The sequence below is a fragment of the Monodelphis domestica genome, chromosome 4 (genome assembly GCF_027887165.1).
Source record: "Monodelphis domestica isolate mMonDom1 chromosome 4, mMonDom1.pri, whole genome shotgun sequence".
NCBI lineage: Eukaryota > Metazoa > Chordata > Mammalia > Didelphimorphia > Didelphidae > Monodelphis > Monodelphis domestica.
The window spans coordinates 92,588,703-92,607,578 of record NC_077230.1 but is presented as its reverse complement, the minus strand read 5'-3'; the positions used below and the strand labels follow the sequence as shown (position 1 = coordinate 92,607,578).

The 18,876-nt window shown below is 45.2% G+C and overlaps 2 protein-coding genes across 2 annotated transcripts in view; both read left to right on the top strand.

Annotated features, from left to right (window-relative positions):
• MUC4 (mucin 4, cell surface associated) overlaps positions 1 to 18,876 on the top strand; it is a 110,525-nt gene that overhangs the window by 54,040 nt on the left and 37,609 nt on the right. The window contains exons 2-4 of the mRNA XM_056826089.1: positions 990 to 10,157; positions 12,235 to 12,359; positions 13,119 to 13,283. Coding sequence (XP_056682067.1) covers positions 990 to 10,157; positions 12,235 to 12,359; positions 13,119 to 13,283 — 9,458 coding nt within the window. The remainder of the gene's footprint in view (positions 1 to 989; positions 10,158 to 12,234; positions 12,360 to 13,118; positions 13,284 to 18,876) is intronic.
• On the top strand, positions 15,476 to 18,025 carry LOC103094341 (V-type proton ATPase subunit G 1-like). Its single transcript, XM_007493848.3, has 2 exons — positions 15,476 to 15,874; positions 16,824 to 18,025. The coding sequence occupies exons 1-2, from the start codon at positions 15,596 to 15,598 to the stop codon at positions 16,887 to 16,889; spliced, it is 345 nt and encodes a 114-aa protein (XP_007493910.2). The 5' UTR covers positions 15,476 to 15,595; the 3' UTR covers positions 16,890 to 18,025.

Sequence of the window (18,876 nt, the reverse complement as noted above, 5' to 3'; positions counted from 1 at the left end):
TACTCATTTTCCTCAACTATAAAATGGGAATAGAAATAGCATAAATTCCCTATAGTTGTTGTGAGGATCAAATGAGGTGTTTGTAAAGAGTGTCTGGCACATACATAGTAGGTGCTTACTACGTGTTTATGCCCTTCCTCTTCGCTTCACTTCTTTCCCATTAGAATCTTAAACTCAGTAGGTCCAAAAGAGAAGTCATTATCTGTTCTTCTCAATCCTCCCTTGTTTCCAACTTCCCTATTACTCTTGTTCAAGGGCACCATCATCCTTCCAGTCACTCAGACCCACAATTTTGGTGTCATCCATAACTCTTAGCTCTCACTCATACTCAACTTGTCCAAAAGTTCATCAAATATTGTTTCTACCTTTTCCATATTGCTTCTATATCTCCCGTTGACTCAATTCCCACAACTACTACCCCATTTCAAGACCTCATAACCTCTCACCTGAACTACTGCAACAGTCTCTTTTTTAGTCTCCCTGAATGAAATTTCTCTCCACTTCAAGCCACTACCCACATACCTGCCAGAGTGGTCTTATCTCCCTAAGATGAAGTGCTAACACGGTCTTGATTCCTTAAAACTCAATAAACTCCTATGCCTTCATAACAAATTCAGAATCAATTACCAACTCATTTGTTGGCTATTTGTTTCTCTTCAAAACCAAGTCATCTGTATCCAGGCTCCATAGACACTATTTCGTTTTAGAAGCAAATGATCCAGACACTTTCACTTGCTGTTATTCCCCATGCATGATTCTTCCTTTTCCACCCTATATCTTTACACCACCTGTTAAAAAAAACCTAGAATGTTTCCTGTCCACATCGTCATCTCTAGGCTACCAAGATTAAGTAAAACATCCACCATATGTAAGAGGTCTATGCAAGGACTCCCAAACCTTCACAAAACCAATTCCCCCAAAACAATTATTAATACTCTGATCAAAAAACAGATAATTCATGAACTTAACACCTCTTTATTCCACCACAGGGAGCACTGCTACACAGTCAAGTACTTTACAAACAGCAAATCCTTCCACCAGCCTTCTCACCACTTCTGGATCAACAACAGGAACTTCTCAGGCTCCTTCCACTCAGGGGACAGAGAGCACCACTGCTGGACCAACCACTGTCAGTCAACAGCCAGGAGCCTCCACTCAGACTACAGACACTCAGAAGACCACAACCTTGGAAACCTCCTCACACAATTCTATTCAGACAACAGCTGAATCCATAACCTCTACTCCAGTGATCACAACACTCTCTCAGCCACGAAGTACAGATTCAACTCCCACAACACTTTCCTCCTCTGAAGGAAGCACTGCTACAGAGTCAACTACTTTACAAACAACAACTCCTTCCACCAGCCTTCTCACCACTTCTGGATCAACAACAGGAACTTCTCAGGCTCCTTCCACTCAGGGGACAGAGAGCACCACTGCTGGACCAACCACTGTCAGTCAACAGCCAGGAGCCTCCATTCAGACTACAGACACTCAGAAGACCACAACCTTGGAAACCTCCTCACACAGTTCTATTCAGACAACAGCTGAATCCATAACCTCTACTCCAGTGAGCACCACAGTCCCTCAGTCAGGAAGTTCAGGTTCAACTCCCACAACTTTTTCCTCCACCATAGGGAGCACTGCTACAGAGTCAACTACTTTACAAACAACAACTCCTTCCACCAGCCTTCTCACCACTTCTGGATCAACAACAGGAACTTCTCAGGCTCCTTCCACTCAGGGAACAGAGAGCACCACTGCTGGACCAACCACTGTCAGTCAACAGCCAGGAACCTCCACTCAGACTACAGACACTCAGAAGACCACAACCTTGGAAACCTCTTCACACAGTTCTATTCAGACAACAGCTGAATCCATAACCTCTACTCCAGTGATCACAACACTCCCTCAGTCAGGAAGTACAGGTTCAACTCTCACAACTTTTTCCTCCACCACAGGGAGCACTGCTACAGAGTCAACTACTTTACAAACAACAACTCCTTCAACCAGCCTTCTCACCACTTCTGGATCAACAACAGGAATTTCTCAGGCTCCTTCCACTCAGGGGACAGAGAGCACCACTGCTGGATCAACCACTGTCAGTCAACAGCCAGGAGCCTCCACTCAGACTACAGACACTCAGAAGACCACAACCTTGGAAACCTCCTCACACAGTTCTATTCAGACAACAGCTGAATCCATAACCTCTACTCCAGTGACCACAACACTCTCTCAGCCACGAAGTACAGGTTCAACTCCCACAACTTTTTCCTCCACCACAGGGAGCACTCCTACAGAGTCAACTACTTTACAAACAACAACTCCTTCCACCAGCCTTCTCACCACTTCTGGATCAACAACAGGAACTTCTCAGGCTCCTTCCACTCAGGGAACAGAGAGCACCACTGCTGGACCAACCACTGTCAGTCAACAGCCAGGAACTTCCACTCAAACTACAGACACTCAGAAGACCACAACCTTGGAAACCTCCTCACACAATTCTATTCAGACAACAGCTGAATCCATAACCTCTACTCCAGTGACCACAACACTCTCTCAGTCAGGAAGTACAGGTTCAACTCCCACAACACTTTCCTCCTCTGAAGGAAGCACTGCTACAGAGTCAACTACTTTACAAACAACAACTCCTTCCACCAGCCTTCTCACCACTTCTGGATCAACAACAGGAACTTCTCAGGCTCCTTCCACTCAGGGGACAGAGAGCACCACTGCTGGATCAACCACTGTCAGTCAACAGCCAGGAACCTCAACTCAGACTACAGACACTCAGAAGACCACAACCTTGGAAACCTCTTCACACAGTTCTATTCAGACAACAGCTGAATCCATAACCTCTACTCAAGTGACCACAACACTCTCTCAGTCAGGAAGTACAGGTTCAACTCCCACAACACTTTCCTCCACTGAAGGAAGCACTGCTACAGAGTCAACTACTTTACAAACAGCAACTCCTTCCACCAGCCTTCTCACCACTTCTGGATCAACAACAGGAACTTCTCAGGCTCCTTCCACTCAGGGAACAGAGAGCACCACTGCTGGACCAACCACTGTCAGTCAACAGCCAGGAACCTCCACTCAGACTACAGACACTCAGAAGACCACAACCTTGGAAACCTCCTCACACAGTTCTATTCAGACAACAGCTGAATCCATAACCTCTACTCCAGTGATCACAACACTCCCTCAGTCAGGAAGTACAGGTTCAACTCTCACAACTTTTTCCTCCACCACAGGGAGCACTGCTACAGAGTCAACTACTTTACAAACAACAACTCCTTCCACCAGCCTTCTCACCACTTCTGGATCAACAACAGGAACTTCTCAGGCTCCTTCCACTCAGGGGACAGAGAGCACCACTACTGGACCAACCACTGTCAGTCAACAGCCAGGAACCTCAACTCAGACTACAGACACTCAGAAGACCACAACCTTGGAAACCTCTTCACACAGTTCTATTCAGACAACAGCTGAATCCATAACCTCTACTCCAGTTACCGCCACAGTCTCTCAGTCAGGAAGTACAGGTTCCACTCTCACAACTTTTTCCTCCACCACAGGGAGCACTGCTACAGAGTCAACTACTTTACAAACAACAACTCCTTCCACCAGCCTTCTCACCACTTCTGGATCAACAACAGGAACTTCTCAGGCTCCTTCCACTCAGGGGACAGAGAGCACCACTGCTGGACCAACCACTGTCAGTCAACAGCCAGGAGCCTCCACTCAGACTACAGACACTCAGAAGACCACAACCTTGGAAACCTCCTCACACAGTTCTATTCAGACAACAGCTGAATCCATAACCTCTACTCCAGTGAGCACCACAGTCCCTCAGTCAGGAAGTCCAGGTTCAACTCTCACAACTTTTTCCTCCACCACAGGGAGCACTGCTACAGAGTCAACTACTTTACAAACAACAACTCCTTCCACCAGCCTTCTCACCACTTCTGGATCAACAACAGGAACTTCTCAGGCTCCTTCCACTCAGGGGACAGAGAGCACCACTGCTGGACCAACCACTGTCAGTCAACAGCCAGGAACCTCCACTCAGACTACAGACACTCAGAAGACCACAACCTTGGAAACCTCCTCACACAGTTCTATTCAGACAACAGCTGAATCCATAACCTCTACTCCAGTGACCACAACACTCTCTCAGCCACGAAGTACAGGTTCAACTCCCACAACTTTTTCCTCCACCATAGGGAGCACTGCTACAGAGTCAACTACTTTACAAACAACAACTCCTTCCACCAGCCTTCTCACCACTTCTGGATCAACAACAGGAACTTCTCAGGCTCCTTCCACTCAGGGGACAGAGAGCACCACTGCTGGATCAACCACTGTCAGTCAACAGCCAGGAGCCTCCACTCAGACTACAGACACTCAGAAGACCACAACCTTGGAAACCTCCTCACATAGTTCTATTCAGACAACAGCTGAATCCATAACCTCTACTCCAGTGAGCACCACAGTCCCTCAGTCAGGAAGTACAGGTTCAACTCTCACAACTTTTTCCTCCACCACAGGGAGCACTGCTACAGAGTCAACTACTTTACAAACAACAACTCCTTCCACCAGCCTTCTCACCACTTCTGGATCAACAACAGGAACTTCTCAGGCTCCTTCCACTCAGGGAACAGAGAGCACCACTGCTGGACCAACCACTGTCAGTCAACAGCCAGGAACCTCAACTCAGACTACAGACACTCAGAAGACCACAACCTTGGAAACCTCTTCACACAGTTCTATTCAGACAACAGCTGCATCCATAACCTCTACTCCAGTTACCGCCACAGTCTCTCAGTCAGGAAGTACAGGTTCCACTCTCACAACTTTTTCCTCCACCACAGGGAGCACTGCTACAGAGTCAACTACTTTACAAACAGCAACTCCTTCCACCAGCCTTCTCACCACTTCTGGATCAACAACAGGAACTTCTCAGGCTCCTTCCACTCAGGGGACAGAGAGCACCACTGCTGGACCAACCACTGTCAGTCAACAGCCAGGAGCCTCCACTCAGACTACAGACACTCAGAAGACCACAACCTTGGAAACCTCCTCACACAGTTCTATTCAGACAACAGCTGAATCCATAACCTCTACTCCAGTGAGCACCACAGTCCCTCAGTCAGGAAGTACAGGTTCAACTCTCACAACTTTTTCCTCCACCACAGGGAGCACTGCTACAGAGTCAACTACTTTACAAACAGCAACTCCTTCCACCAGCCTTCTCACCACTTCTGGATCAACAACCGGAACTTCTCAGGCTCCTTCCACTCAGGGGACAGAGAGCACCACTGCTGGACCAACCACTGTCAGTCAACAGCCAGGAACCTCCACTCAGACTACAGACACTCAGAAGACCACAACCTTGGAAACCTCCTCACACAGTTCTATTCAGACAACAGCTGAATCCATAACCTCTACTCCAGTGACCACAACACTCTCTCAGCCACGAAGTACAGGTTCAACTCCCACAACTTTTTCCTCCACCATAGGGAGCACTGCTACAGAGTCAACTACTTTACAAACAACAACTCCTTCCACCAGCCTTCTCACCACTTCTGGATCAACAACAGGAACTTCTCAGGCTCCTTCCACTCAGGGGACAGAGAGCACCACTGCTGGATCAACCACTGTCAGTCAACAGCCAGGAGCCTCCACTCAGACTACAGACACTCAGAAGACCACAACCTTGGAAACCTCCTCACATAGTTCTATTCAGACAACAGCTGAATCCATAACCTCTACTCCAGTGAGCACCACAGTCCCTCAGTCAGGAAGTACAGGTTCAACTCTCACAACTTTTTCCTCCACCACAGGGAGCACTGCTACAGAGTCAACTACTTTACAAACAACAACTCCTTCCACCAGCCTTCTCACCACTTCTGGATCAACAACAGGAACTTCTCAGGCTCCTTCCACTCAGGGAACAGAGAGCACCACTGCTGGACCAACCACTGTCAGTCAACAGCCAGGAACCTCAACTCAGACTACAGACACTCAGAAGACCACAACCTTGGAAACCTCTTCACACAGTTCTATTCAGACAACAGCTGAATCCATAACCTCTACTCCAGTTACCGCCACAGTCTCTCAGTCAGGAAGTACAGGTTCCACTCTCACAACTTTTTCCTCCACCACAGGGAGCACTGCTACAGAGTCAACTACTTTACAAACAGCAACTCCTTCCACCAGCCTTCTCACCACTTCTGGATCAACAACAGGAACTTCTCAGGCTCCTTCCACTCAGGGGACAGAGAGCACCACTGCTGGACCAACCACTGTCAGTCAACAGCCAGGAGCCTCCACTCAGACTACAGACACTCAGAAGACCACAACCTTGGAAACCTCCTCACACAGTTCTATTCAGACAACAGCTGAATCCATAACCTCTACTCCAGTGAGCACCACAGTCCCTCAGTCAGGAAGTACAGGTTCAACTCTCACAACTTTTTCCTCCACCACAGGGAGCACTGCTACAGAGTCAACTACTTTACAAACAGCAACTCCTTCCACCAGCCTTCTCACCACTTCTGGATCAACAACCGGAACTTCTCAGGCTCCTTCCACTCAGGGGACAGAGAGCACCACTGCTGGACCAACCACTGTCAGTCAACAGCCAGGAACCTCCACTCAGACTACAGACACTCAGAAGACCACAACCTTGGAAACCTCCTCACACAGTTCTATTCAGACAACAGCTGAATCCATAACCTCTACTCCAGTGATCACAACACTCCCTCAGTCAGGAAGTACAGGTTCAACTCTCACAACTTTTTCCTCCACCACAGGGAGCACTGCTACAGAGTCAACTACTTTACAAACAGCAACTCCTTCCACCAGCCTTCTCACCACTTCTGGATCAACAACAGGAACTTCTCAGGCTCCTTCCACTCAGGGGACAGAGAGCACCACTGCTGGACCAACCACTGTCAGTCAACAGCCAGGAACCTCCACTCAGACTACAGACACTCAGAAGACCACAACCTTGGAAACCTCCTCACACAGTTCTATTCAAACAACAGCTGAATCCATAACCTCTACTCCAGTGATCACAACACTCCCTCAGTCAGGAAGTACAGGTTCAACTCTCACAACTTTTTCCTCCACCACAGGGAGCACTGCTACAGAGTCAACTACTTTACAAACAACAACTCCTTCCACCAGCCTTCTCACCACTTCTGGATCAACAACAGGAATTTCTCAGGCTCCTTCCACTCAGGGAACAGAGAGCACCACTGCTGGACCAACCACTGTCAGTCAACAGCCAGGAGCCTCCACTCAGACTACAGACACTCAGAAGACCACAACCTTGGAAACCTCCTCACACAGTTCTATTCAGACAACAGCTGAATCCATAACCTCTACTCCAGTGAGCACCACAGTCCCTCAGTCAGGAAGTACAGGTTCCACTCTCACAACTTTTTCCTCCACCACAGGGAGCACTGCTACAGAGTCAACTACTTTACAAACAGCAACTCCTTCCACCAGCCTTCTCACCACTTCTGGATCAACAACAGGAACTTCTCAGGCTCCTTCCACTCAGGGGACAGAGAGCACCACTGCTGGACCAACCACTGTCAGTCAACAGCCAGGAGCCTCCACTCAGACTACAGACACTCAGAAGACCACAACCTTGGAAACCTCCTCACACAGTTCTATTCAGACAACAGCTGAATCCATAACCTCTACTCCAGTGAGCACCACAGTCCCTCAGTCAGGAAGTACAGGTTCAACTCTCACAACTTTTTCCTCCACCACAGGGAGCACTGCTACAGAGTCAACTACTTTACAAACAGCAACTCCTTCCACCAGCCTTCTCACCACTTCTGGATCAACAACAGGAACTTCTAAGGCTCCTTCCACTCAGGGGACAGAGAGCACCACTGCTGGACCAACCACTGTCAGTCAACAGCCAGGAACCTCCACTCAGACTACAGACACTCAGAAGACCACAACCTTGGAAACCACCTCACACAGTTCTATTCAGACAACAGCTGAATCCATAACCTCTACTCCAGTGAGCACCACAGTCCCTCAGTCAGGAAGTACAGGTTCCACTCTCACAACTTTTTCCTCCACCACAGGGAGCACTGCTACAGAGTCAACTACTTTACAAACAGCAACTCCTTCCACCAGCCTTCTCACCACTTCTGGATCAACAACAGGAACTTCTCAGGCTCCTTCCACTCAGGGGACAGAGAGCACCACTGCTGGACCAACCACTGTCAGTCAACAGCCAGGAGCCTCCACTCAGACTACAGACACTCAGAAGACCACAACCTTGGAAACCTCCTCACACAGTTCTATTCAGACAACAGCTGAATCCATAACCTCTACTCCAGTGAGCACCACAGTCCCTCAGTCAGGAAGTACAGGTTCAACTCTCACAACTTTTTCCTCCACCACAGGGAGCACTGCTACAGAGTCAACTACTTTACAAACAGCAACTCCTTCCACCAGCCTTCTCACCACTTCTGGATCAACAACAGGAACTTCTAAGGCTCCTTCCACTCAGGGGACAGAGAGCACCACTGCTGGACCAACCACTGTCAGTCAACAGCCAGGAACCTCCACTCAGACTACAGACACTCAGAAGACCACAACCTTGGAAACCACCTCACACAGTTCTATTCAGACAACAGCTGAATCCATAACCTCTACTCCAGTGAGCACCACAGTCCCTCAGTCAGGAAGTCCAGGTTCAACTCTCACAACTTTTTCCTCCACCACAGGGAGCACTGCTACAGAGTCAACTACTTTACAAACAACAACTCCTTCCACCAGCCTTCTCACCACTTCTGGATCAACAACAGGAACTTCTCAGGCTCCTTCCACTCAGGGGACAGAGAGCACCACTGCTGGACCAACCACTGTCAGTCAACAGCCAGGAACCTCCACTCAAACTACAGACACTCAGAAGACCACAACCTTGGAAACCACCTCACACAGTTCTATTCAGACAACAGCTGAATCCATAACCTCTACTCCAGTTACCGCCATAGTCTCTCAGCCAGGAAGTACAGGTTCAACTCCCACAACACTTTCCTCCATCACAGGGAGCACTGCTACAGAGTCAACTACTTTACAAACAGCAACTCTTTCCACCAGCCTTCTCACCACTTCTGGATCAACAACAGGAACCTCTCAGGCTCCTTCCACTCAGGGGACAGAGAGCACCACTGCTGGACCAACCACTGTCAGTCAAAAACCAGGAACCTCCTCCCAGACTACAGACACTCAGGAGGCAACAACTATCACCTCAAGCACCTCTCATATGTTTCCCACTATAATAACAACTGAATCTATAATCCCTCCTGGAATCACCACAGAACCTCCATTAAGGGGCACAGATTCCAGTATTCCTACTACTCTCAGGTCTTCTTCATCCACTACAGGTGTTACCTCTCCAAAACCGTCTTCAGCTTTCATCACAACTCATGCTTCTTCCACTTTCAGTCTCACATCTGCTATTGCCACAAAAGGAACCTTCTCCACAACCACAGAAAGATCCACTCTTTCCCCAATCAGAAGTACAAACACAGGAGTCAGTGAGAGCATTGTTCCTGTAACTATTCCTTCCTTGAATCAAGATCCACTTACCAGCACATATGTGTCCAGCACTACAAGCCAGGTTCCTGTACACACAACCACTGCCACAACCCATTTTGGTTCCTCCATTATGGTGACACCCTTTGTGAGTTCTACAGGCCTCTCAAGCACCACAGTTGTTCCATCAGCATCATCCGTGTCCCAACCATCAACCAAGACAGAAGCTTTTACCTCCATAGCACCTACCACTGGTCAAAGTCTGGAGCCATCTCAACAGTCAACCAGGAGCTCTGCCTTTACAGAGACTACAAGTATCATTCCAAGTTTGTCTTCTAGTTATACTAGACCTCCTAGCTCTACAAAAAGTACATCTACTGCAGTCATCAACTCCACCTCTTCCACACAGCTCCCCATTATCTCATCCTCTGGAACCACTGTCATTACAAGTCAAACTCTTTCATCCACAAATCACATCACCAGTCCACCTGTTCGAAGCACATCTACATCCAACCTTCTCCAATCCAGCACAACGATCCCAATGACTTCTAAGAATGCTTCAACTTCCCTTGCACCAGGTCAGTCGGAGCTCCATTGTCTCTTTATGTGGTGTACACTCTGAGTCACTTAAACCTGAGAAAGTCCTCTGCTTTTGAGGCAGCTGGGTGGTATAGTGGGCAGACTATTAGTTATATTTGGTGTCATGCACTTTAATTCAAATTCTACTTCAGGAACTTTTTAACTAAGGTAAAGCCAAGCTCTCTTAGCTTCTGCTTCCTCATCTTTAAAATGAAGAAAGAATGTACTCATTCACCTTTAAGGTCCCCTCTAGTTTTCAATCTAAAGCCTTATTAAAGAGAGATAGATAACAGAGACAGAGATGAAGAGAGACATAGACACAGAGAGACAGAGACAGACAGGAGAAACAGAGAGAAAAAGATATAGAGAAATGAAAAGAGAGAGAGAATGAGAGAAGAGCTAATTGGAACAACGTAGGCTAAGGATAGGGAGAGTCTAACCTATGAAGGATGAAGTGAGCTTTTGGTACGCCTTTCCAAGATATGGTTAGGAAGAGGATCTCTGTAGCAGAGGAGACTGGGGTTTGGACTTATGGAGGTTACCTCCAGAAATCCCTTTTTATCACTTAAGAAAGAATGAACAAGTGAATGAATCAATAATTAAAAGGAAGCACATTTAACTAAGCACTCACTATGTGCAAAGCCTTGTGCTAAGTGCAAAGCAATTCTTGATCTCAAGGATCTTACATTCTAAAGAGGGAAACAAAACAAACAGAAGGTTTCAAGTCAGATAAAAAGTCTTGTGGTCCTCAGGGTACAACAGCACAACATTTTCTTTAGTTTTATTTCCACTAATCAAACCATATATATTTCTGATGTTGAATCATCTGAAGGTGCCAAGGACTTGTATGGTGAAGGCTTTCTTTTCTAATTCTTCTTGAACCATGGCTGTTGAGTTAAAAATGCAGAGGCAGTTGGCATGTCCTTGTTCCACAAGGGTTATTCCCCTGAACAGTGATTGTGGGAGGCAAGCTGGAAGCAGCTATACAGTGGGGCTTGGGAATGGTGGTTTAGAACAGCCTATGATCCCTAAAAGCCCTTGGTTTCTGTTAGTGAGACAACATTCCACTCTTCTCTTTCTATGATTGATAATGATTTCCTTCCTCTCCCAAACCTAGAAACAACAACTTTTCCAGCATGGAACCACAGTGAAAAGAGTACAGCTACTACACTACTTCAAAATACCCTTCTTTCCCAACCAGCTTCCACTCTGGGAATATCTACTGTCACCCAACCAACAATATTCACAACTACCACCATTCCCTTTAAAAGTGAGAAGGCTGCTCAGTACTTATATCTAGCTGGAGCTCAAAATGCACATTGGGAAGAGATGCCATGTTAATTCCCACTAACATCTAACTGGGAACTAGGGCATCTTCGTCCTCATCCTACTTCCAACCCTGATGGTATAAGTCTCTTGGGAATAGTTTCTTAGCCTCTCCTCACTTGTATTGCCTTAATAAAAACAACTATTATTACTATTATGTCTAAACAATTACATAGTGCTCAAGAGTGGGCAAAGTATCTTATATTTCACCTCTTTTAACCTCAATAGCTCTTTCAGGGTAGGACCTACTCATACAATGATCTCTATTTTTATAGATGAGGAAACACTCAAAGAAGTTAAATGATTTGCCCAAAATCATTGTTAGTAGGACTGAAAGTCAAAATTTCCTGCCTCCATATTGTTTATCTATATTACCTCTGGATCATGGGGAGTCTAGTTGCTGTCCTATCACCACAGCACTAGGAAGGGGTGACAATATCTCTTCTACGAGTCTACTGTTTTACATAGAAGCTCAGAAATTACAACTCAAAATTGTTTCCCACACTCCTCCCCTATGCAATGATTTTGGAAAGAGGAGCAACAGAGCCCAGAAGAGGGGACAGTATCTGTGCCGGGGCATAACCCCTTATTTTATTTAGAAAACTACCAGGTAGATTTGATAAACAAGATGGGGTACGGAGTCATAGATCTGGTGTAATTTGAATACTTGAAAGAATAGTCAGAGAATCCTTTTAGTTATGATGAGGGTTCTCATTCAAAGGTCTCTCATTTCTCTTCTTCATTTTTCAGGTTTTCTATTATTCCCCTATGGACAGGACCAAAGATATATCAGAAGAAGAGTGGACTTTACTGTAGGAGTCTTCAAACCTGAAATTGGATTTCCCTTTGGTTCAACACTCCGGGATTTCCTCTATGTAAGTCATATTGAGGTACTTCTATTTAGTGGCTCAGCCTCTCTCTGTCTCCTAGCTCCAGAACCACCTCAGCACCCCAACCCCAGGAATCTCAACTCTAGCTCCAAGTTACTTTTTTTGGTATTTGAGTTAATCAGCAGCTTAGATGGCTGAGAAAGGGTCCCTCAGCCCTTCTTCCTAGCTCATACTTGTCTTTGAATATATGGGATGACGAATGAGTTAAGTGGGCTTTTTAAAAAAGTGTTTAACCTAGGGTCAGGTAGGTAGCTCAGTGTATAGAGAGCCAGGCCTAGAGACAGGAGGTCCTAGGTTCAAATGTGGCCTCAGAAACTTCCTATCTGTGTATAGATCAACCTATAGCTTTCCAAACTATCATACTTGTCCTACCTTTGTATTGTGTCTTCTGCTCTTTTCTCTACATTAAAAAAAAAAGGATGTCTTAATAACCTTCATCTTTTCTTTTTTCTTTTAGTCACTACCCTGTCCCTATTTCCTCTTCTCCTTCCTTCTCTTTCTGCCCAATAGAAAAGTAAATCAAAATCCTTGTAATAAATATGCCTAGTGCAGCAAAATATCTAGGATGATTTAAAAGAGAAATGGAGGTAAGAGAATGGGTAAAATAACATTGTAAGATACTGTGGAAAACCCGTCAGACTCCAACTACTGCCCCTCTGCACAGTCAGTCAAACTAGTCTTCTGGTTTCAGCCCTCCCTTCTGCTAAAAGCACTTGGGCCAAACCCTAACATGATTGCCTTCAGTTCACAGACAATGGCCAGATCATCTTTCCGCCGTCAGAATATGATATTTTCTCCTACCCCAATCCACCTCGCAATGGCTTTACAGTCAACTACCATTTGGCCACAGTGGCTGCATTTTGGGCCGATGCTGATTTTTCCAGGGGCAGAGGAGAGATATTTTACCAGGTGGGTATGACTGACTTGGTTCTAATGGTGCCAACAGGGTCTGGAATTTAATGGGAAGAGCTGAAAGGAGGTAGGGGGAAAAGAAAAAAATTTGCTAAGTATTGGGATCAAAGAAACCCACACAGAATATTGGCATGGTAAAAATGGACAAATAGTTGGCCTCCAAATCAGGAAGACAAAGGTTGTGTTGTGGGAGGAAATACAATTTTGTCTGGAAGTACTTAATTAACCCCAAAATGTGAGGCTCACAGAAAATCTTAAAAAATAAGAGAAATGTATTAGGAGAGAGAATCATTTGACCCAGAGACTGCCTCTCCTAGAAGGTCAAGCTTATAAATGTTTACAGACAAAGGACATTGAGTGACAAATGAAGAGTTTATAGGAAAGTGGGGAAGAGGATTCAAAGGTTCAACTATGGTTTGTCAGTAAGAAATGTAGCCCTGTGAAAAGCCCCCATGTCTGAGGGGTAAGCAAAAGATACACTTCCTTGTGGGGGGCTCACCCTAAATGCATGGTATATGCATGTTGTCTGTTCTTTTGCAGACCTCAGTGTTTACATAGTTGTCTCTTGATTGCAGCAGTATCAGTTCTCAGGCTATACCACATCCCTAAGACAGGGGCCAGGCTGTTTTTTCACATATCCTTAGAATTTGGGGTCTCTCGGTGCATTTAGGGGTCCCATATCCCACTACAGTTCAAATCTTACCTCTGACACTCACTGACTGCATGACATTTGACCCAGCAATGACTAAGGAAACTTCTCCAAGATGCACTAGGAGAAGGTGCCAACTTAGGGTGTTTCCTTCCCAGAATTCCCTATACCAATGAAATGCGACAATAAACCTAAATCATTTCAAGAACCCTGCTCTAACGATAAACTTGGAACATGTCCAAAAGTCTGCCTCTGCTCCTGGTTAGATTATTGACCCCTATAGTCATTCAGTCAGTCAACAATATTTACTGAGCATTTGCTACATGAATTATGCCAGGGGAATGAAGAAGATACAGTGCTGAAAAGAATAAGGCACAATACCTGGGACATCTAAAAGCTTACAATCTGTACTCTAGACCTGAAAGGTTCTCCTTCATTGCCACTTTAAGGAATCCCTAATTCCATTCTAGAATTGTAGGAGGCAAGAACTTCTATAAAAGGTCCTAGTCATTCTTTTCAGGTCCTGTTCCATGTCATCCCATCACCAACTTCTCATTCGACATTTTGAATGGGTTATCCTGTAGACATTTCCAAAATCAACTTGCCCAAAAAAGAACTCATTATCTTTTCCCCAAAACTCACTCTTCTTCCCAGTCTCTTTCTGTTGAGGTCACCACCATTCTTCTAATCACTCTCCTCTGAAACCTTGTAGGCATCCTTGACTCTTCATTCTCATTCATACCAATAGTTGACAAGACTTTTCTGTTCCAAGTGCCCAAAATGTCCATTACTCATCCCCTTCTCACATGACCACCACCTTAATTTTTTTTTCATTACCTCTCACTTGGACTACTGAAAATAGCCTCTTAATCAGCCTTCCTCCCTCAAGTCTGTCTCCTGGCCGTCTTCCACCCATCTGCCAAAGTTAACTTCCTTTGCTCAATTCTAGCCATATCACTTCCCTTCTCAGCAAACTCCAGTGGCTGCCTATCACCTGCAGGTTACACTTGCTAATGCCCCTCCTTAGTATTTAAATAATAGTTAACAATAATCGTCGTCCTTTATAAGGTACTTAAAGGTTTGCTGAACTCTGTACAAAAGTCATTTCAATGGAGGCTCATAAGCACCTAGTGAGGAAGGCACTTTTGTTGGGCAATACTGTATGTATCTTCCCTCCATTCAAAGCGGTCCTTTCTGTTCCTTATCCATGACATCCATCTCTACTCGCCGGATCTTTACACTGACTGCTCCCCGTGCCTAGATTGAACTCTCTTCTCATTTCTATCCCGTAGACGCTCCCCTGCTCTCCAAAATTCAGCTCGGGCACCGCCTGTTGTCCGCGAGCCCTCTCCTTCCTTCATCTCGGCAGCTGAAATTTACCTTGCACGATACTCTGTATACGTTTTGTACTCTTTTGGTGACTCCGGCCTGCGTAGTGTCTCGGGAGAGAACGTTAAATGCCCGAGGTGCAGACTTTGTCTTTGTGCCCTCAGCCTTTAGCACATAATAGGTGCTTAATAAATGCTAGCAGGGACTGTGCCCAGCCTGAGAGCACCTGGGTGGGGCAGGGGCGGGTTCACGGACCTGCAGGAAGTAGGAAGCGCAGGCATAGGAAGGAGGGCTTGGGGGCCTGCAGTCCGGGCTCGGGGTGGGGCTCGCCATGACCAGCCAATCACAGGGTATCCAGCAGCTACTGCAGGCGGAGAAGAACGCTTCCGAGAAGATTGCCCAAGCCCGCGTTCGAAGACAAGAAAAACTGAGGAAGGCCTATGATGAAGCTAAGGTTGAGATCGAAGAGTTCCGACAGGAGAGGAACAAAGCGTTTGAAGTCAAAGAAGCTGAGGCCCTTTCTCACGATGACATGTCCAACAAACTGAATGAGGAGGCCGATGAGAAAATAGAGCGCCTCCAGGAACTGTACAACCTGAACAAGGACCAGGTCCTGGAAAATCTTATACAATTTGTGTGTGATATTCAGCCAGAAATCGCTGACAGCTACCGTGTCAAGTAATAGGTTGAAAGAAGGAAGGGAGGACTGAAGGAAGGGAGGGAGCAAGGAAGGAAGGAAGGAAAAGAAAAGAAAGCCAGCTTATGTTCCATAGGTTGGCAGTAATGTTGCCCTACTCTAGGATGTAAAGTTTTAGTCATCCTGTAATTATATTCTTGTGTGGAGACTTCAAATTATTTCTGTATTTCTTGTCAGAGATTAGAGAATCTAGCTATATACATATTGAAAGCTCTTCTTTTCTCTTTATTTCTTACTAACGTAAGAATTTGAATGGAGGGGATGAACTTCCTTGACACACTAACTTATTTAATGACTCAGCCTTTACTGGACCTTTTAGTTGATAAGCTGGAGTCTTGTTTTCCTAAGTGGTCTTAGTGCAGGAGAAAATTCCTTAAAGATAGGAGTTAATTCAAAGAGAAGGGGGTAAAGGAGGAGAGTTCAATTAGTTCTATAGGAATAATGCTACATTGCTGTCATAGGTGGACTTAATGCAGAAGAAAATTCATTAAAGGAAGAAAGGAATTAAAATAGTCTAATCTACTGGGGGAGGGGAGTTAAAAAGTATACAGATCTCTGTAGCTTTCCCTCAAGGGCTTAACTATTGTAAACAATAAGGAAGTAAATGGGCATCCTTAAAATTAGTGCTCTTTCTGTTGGGGTCAGTGTAATGTTGTTGAGAAAGTTCTATAGAAACTTTTGAATTCTCTTTGATGGAACAGAACCAGTTGACAGAACTCAGGTGCTTCAGAAAACTGTGTTACATTTAGTACAGGGATGGTCACTTGAAAGCAAAAACTTTTTAACAAAAGTGCTCCTTAGCTTGCATTTTTTCTTCTAGCTCACACTTTAACAAAAAATTCTTTTTAATCCTTTGCCCCAGCTGCTGTACAACATGTCAGTTGAAAAACAGAGGCTCCAAGGTTCTTTTTTAGAAAGCATATGTTAAAAGTGGAAACAAGGAAGACATAATCTATACATACATATACGTTTGAATGATGCCTTCTACTGTGAGGGGAGGGGAAGGAAGGACTCAGATATCTGGTGTTAACTTGGAAATAACACAGAACTACTAAAGAAGTCAGCAAAAACCAAGTCTTTAATGAGGAAAGATAGTGTTCAATATTCCAGCCTCACACAGAGTCAAGCTCCTAAAAACCACACAAAGCCAAGGGCTCAGGGATTCTGCAAACAGTATCTCTGGGAGAACACACCACAGGAGATGATTCTCCTAAGACTGACAGAACTTGGGGGTCTTCTATACCCTCTGGAGAACTTGGTACAGCAAAAATGCCCACACAAGGCGCAAGCAGGCTGCAACCAGCAGCTGGGGTGTCAGAGGAGTGGTCAACTACAATGAATACAAAAGGAAAGGGTCAAACCAAGAGCTGGGCTTCCTGAGAGAGGATTTTAATACAATTGGAGAAACTACTAAGACAAATAAGGGTACTCAACATTTGACTGCCAGTCCTACCAAAAGTGGGGTCACCAAACCCTTCAAAGTCTATTGTTCAATTCAAAACAGGTGCACCTGGTATTTACTTCAGGGGATGAGTTCTGGGGGGTGAGGGGCAAATTTGAAACTTGGAGAAAAGTCAATTGACACTGGAAATAAATTCTATTATTAAAAAAAAGGAAGAAAATGTACATTATAGGAATCTTAAGAGAGAAGATAGTATTTTTTCTCAACAGTTTTTTTCCTAAAATTAAGTAACATGCTGAGGCTATTTGCCTTTTCTCAGAGATCTCCCAAAAAACTGACTTTGGGTGTTTTGTTTAATTTTCAGACTGGCTTCTTTTCTAGCATGCTGGATGTCTCAAACCTGTAATAGCCTCATGTCATCCTCAAGCATTTAAATTTTTTATGTACAGATCATGAGTGTTAAGGTCCAGGATTTCACCCTCCACCAAGGAAGACCCATGGACAATGCAATCAGGCAAAGAAAGGGCCGTTTATTATGGAACTGGTACGCGCACCAGTGGAAACTTCTGCCATCAGAGTTCCCAGTTGCTTCTGAAAGGCTGGGCCTTAAGTACTTTCCATGTATGGCCCCCCTTCCAGCCCCTTATCTGCTACATACCATTGTTGGAACCTTGAAAATTTTATGTTATTGGGGTCTTCTTGGCCTTTATCTGGTATCCACTGCAGCTGGGGTCTTGGCATATTTATGGTTCTGAAACTCTCAAGGCTAGGCAGCTCCCTGTTCAGGCCTTCCTGAACTTCCAAGGCTGGGCAATTTCCTGCTCTGGCCTCCCTCATGAGCTTCCTCTTGGTCCTCAGCATTTTGTTGGGTGCATTGAGGCATGCTCTAAGGCTATAGATACAAAAGAACATAGTAGGCAACCCTCAAACTACTCCTTTGCTATGTTTAAGTTTTTTTAATTGAGGGAGAGAACACCGGAATTTATGGAAGAATTTGAATCAGAGCCACGGATTTCAGTGCTGACATCTTCCTTGTGGTTAGGGGAAGGTTATATTGGCAGCATCTTCACAAATCTTGGAGTCTTCAGAATTGTCACTGAAACTAGGTTTATAAGATTTAATCATTTTAGGTTAGCCCTTAATCATATATTTTCCATTTCCCCTAGAGGGAGCACTGTAACTCTTTCCAGCTCTGATTTTTAGAAAGGGCCACACTATCTCAAATAAGTATTGTATTGATGTGCCTTAGAGTCAATTGAAAGTACTGCCCTATAGTTTTGACTGTTCGGTGGGGATAAGGCCTGGACCCCTGTTTTTACTGATATTTAGAACTCCTTGCTGAAGAAACTTCTATAAATGCCAGTTTACATCCTCTCTGTGATCTACAGCCCTAGTTTATTTGTCTGTACTCTCTCCCCTCCCCCAAATATTAGACCTGTAAGAATAGTTTAACTCAGAATTTAGCTTGGAGGGCCTGATCATTTATAACTTTTAGTTCTTCCCATTTTACTTA

What these genes read in the sequence shown, in the direction of transcription:
- LOC103094341 (XM_007493848.3), top strand. Translation starts at nt 15,596, where the DNA reads ATGACCAGCCAATCACAGGGTATCCAGCAGCTACTGCAGGCGGAGAAG. An exon ending in ACAACCTGAACAAGGACCAG is followed by an intron (nt 15,875 to 16,823) that starts GTCCTGGAAAAT and finishes CCTTTGCCCCAG; the next exon opens with CTGCTGTACAACATGTCAGT.